This window comes from Vollenhovia emeryi, unplaced genomic scaffold (genome assembly GCF_000949405.1).
Source record: "Vollenhovia emeryi isolate VEMERY1.0 unplaced genomic scaffold, V.emery_V1.0 DF939755.1, whole genome shotgun sequence".
Classification (NCBI taxonomy): domain Eukaryota; kingdom Metazoa; phylum Arthropoda; class Insecta; order Hymenoptera; family Formicidae; genus Vollenhovia; species Vollenhovia emeryi.
In genome coordinates this window covers 3204-3772 of record NW_011966611.1, presented here as the reverse complement: position 1 = coordinate 3772, position 569 = coordinate 3204, and the positions used below count along the sequence as shown (strand labels likewise).

The 569-nt window shown below is 52.2% G+C and overlaps 1 protein-coding gene across 1 annotated transcript in view; it reads left to right on the top strand.

Moving 5' to 3' along the window:
• Positions 1–70, top strand: part of LOC105556830 — a 4720-nt gene extending 4650 nt beyond the window's left edge. Inside the window, exon 6 of the mRNA XM_012003943.1 lies at positions 17–70. Within this exon, the coding sequence (XP_011859333.1) occupies positions 17–70 (54 nt within the window). The remainder of the gene's footprint in view (positions 1–16) is intronic.
• The last annotated feature ends 499 nt before the right edge of the window (positions 71–569 follow it).

Here is a 569-nt window from a genome sequence, read left to right as displayed (position 1 = left end):
GACTCCAATACGGTAGTCTGGATTTAATTCCGGGTGCTCTTGTACCTCTTGGTACTTTCGGCTGTACTAGTCGGACATCGGTACTCCCGTTGCACAGATTTCGAGCGGCTGTCTGGATAGCGTGTCGGCGAGCAGGTTATCGGAGCCTCTTCGGTACTGAATCTCGAAGTCGTACTGCCCTAATTCGAGTGTCCAACGAGCCAGTCGTCCCGTAGGACTTTCTATGGTGTTTAACCATTTTAACGAGTGGTGGTCCGTCAGGACGACGAAGTGATACCCCTCCAGATAGTCGCGGAATTTCCAGATGCCCCACTTGATTGCAAGGCATTCTAGTTCGGTTGCCGAGTAATTCTTCTCGGCACTGGTGAGTGTCCGGCTGGCATATCCGATCACTCTTTCGGATCCGCGTATCTGTTGGGTAAGTGCGGCGCCTAGCCCTTCCTGGCTGGCATCGGTCTGGAGGACGAATGTCTGGCTCCAATCTGGACAGGATAATATTGGAGCATTCGTCAGTAACTTCTTCACTTCGTCAAATGCGGCTTGTTGCGTTTCGGACCATTCCCACTTTG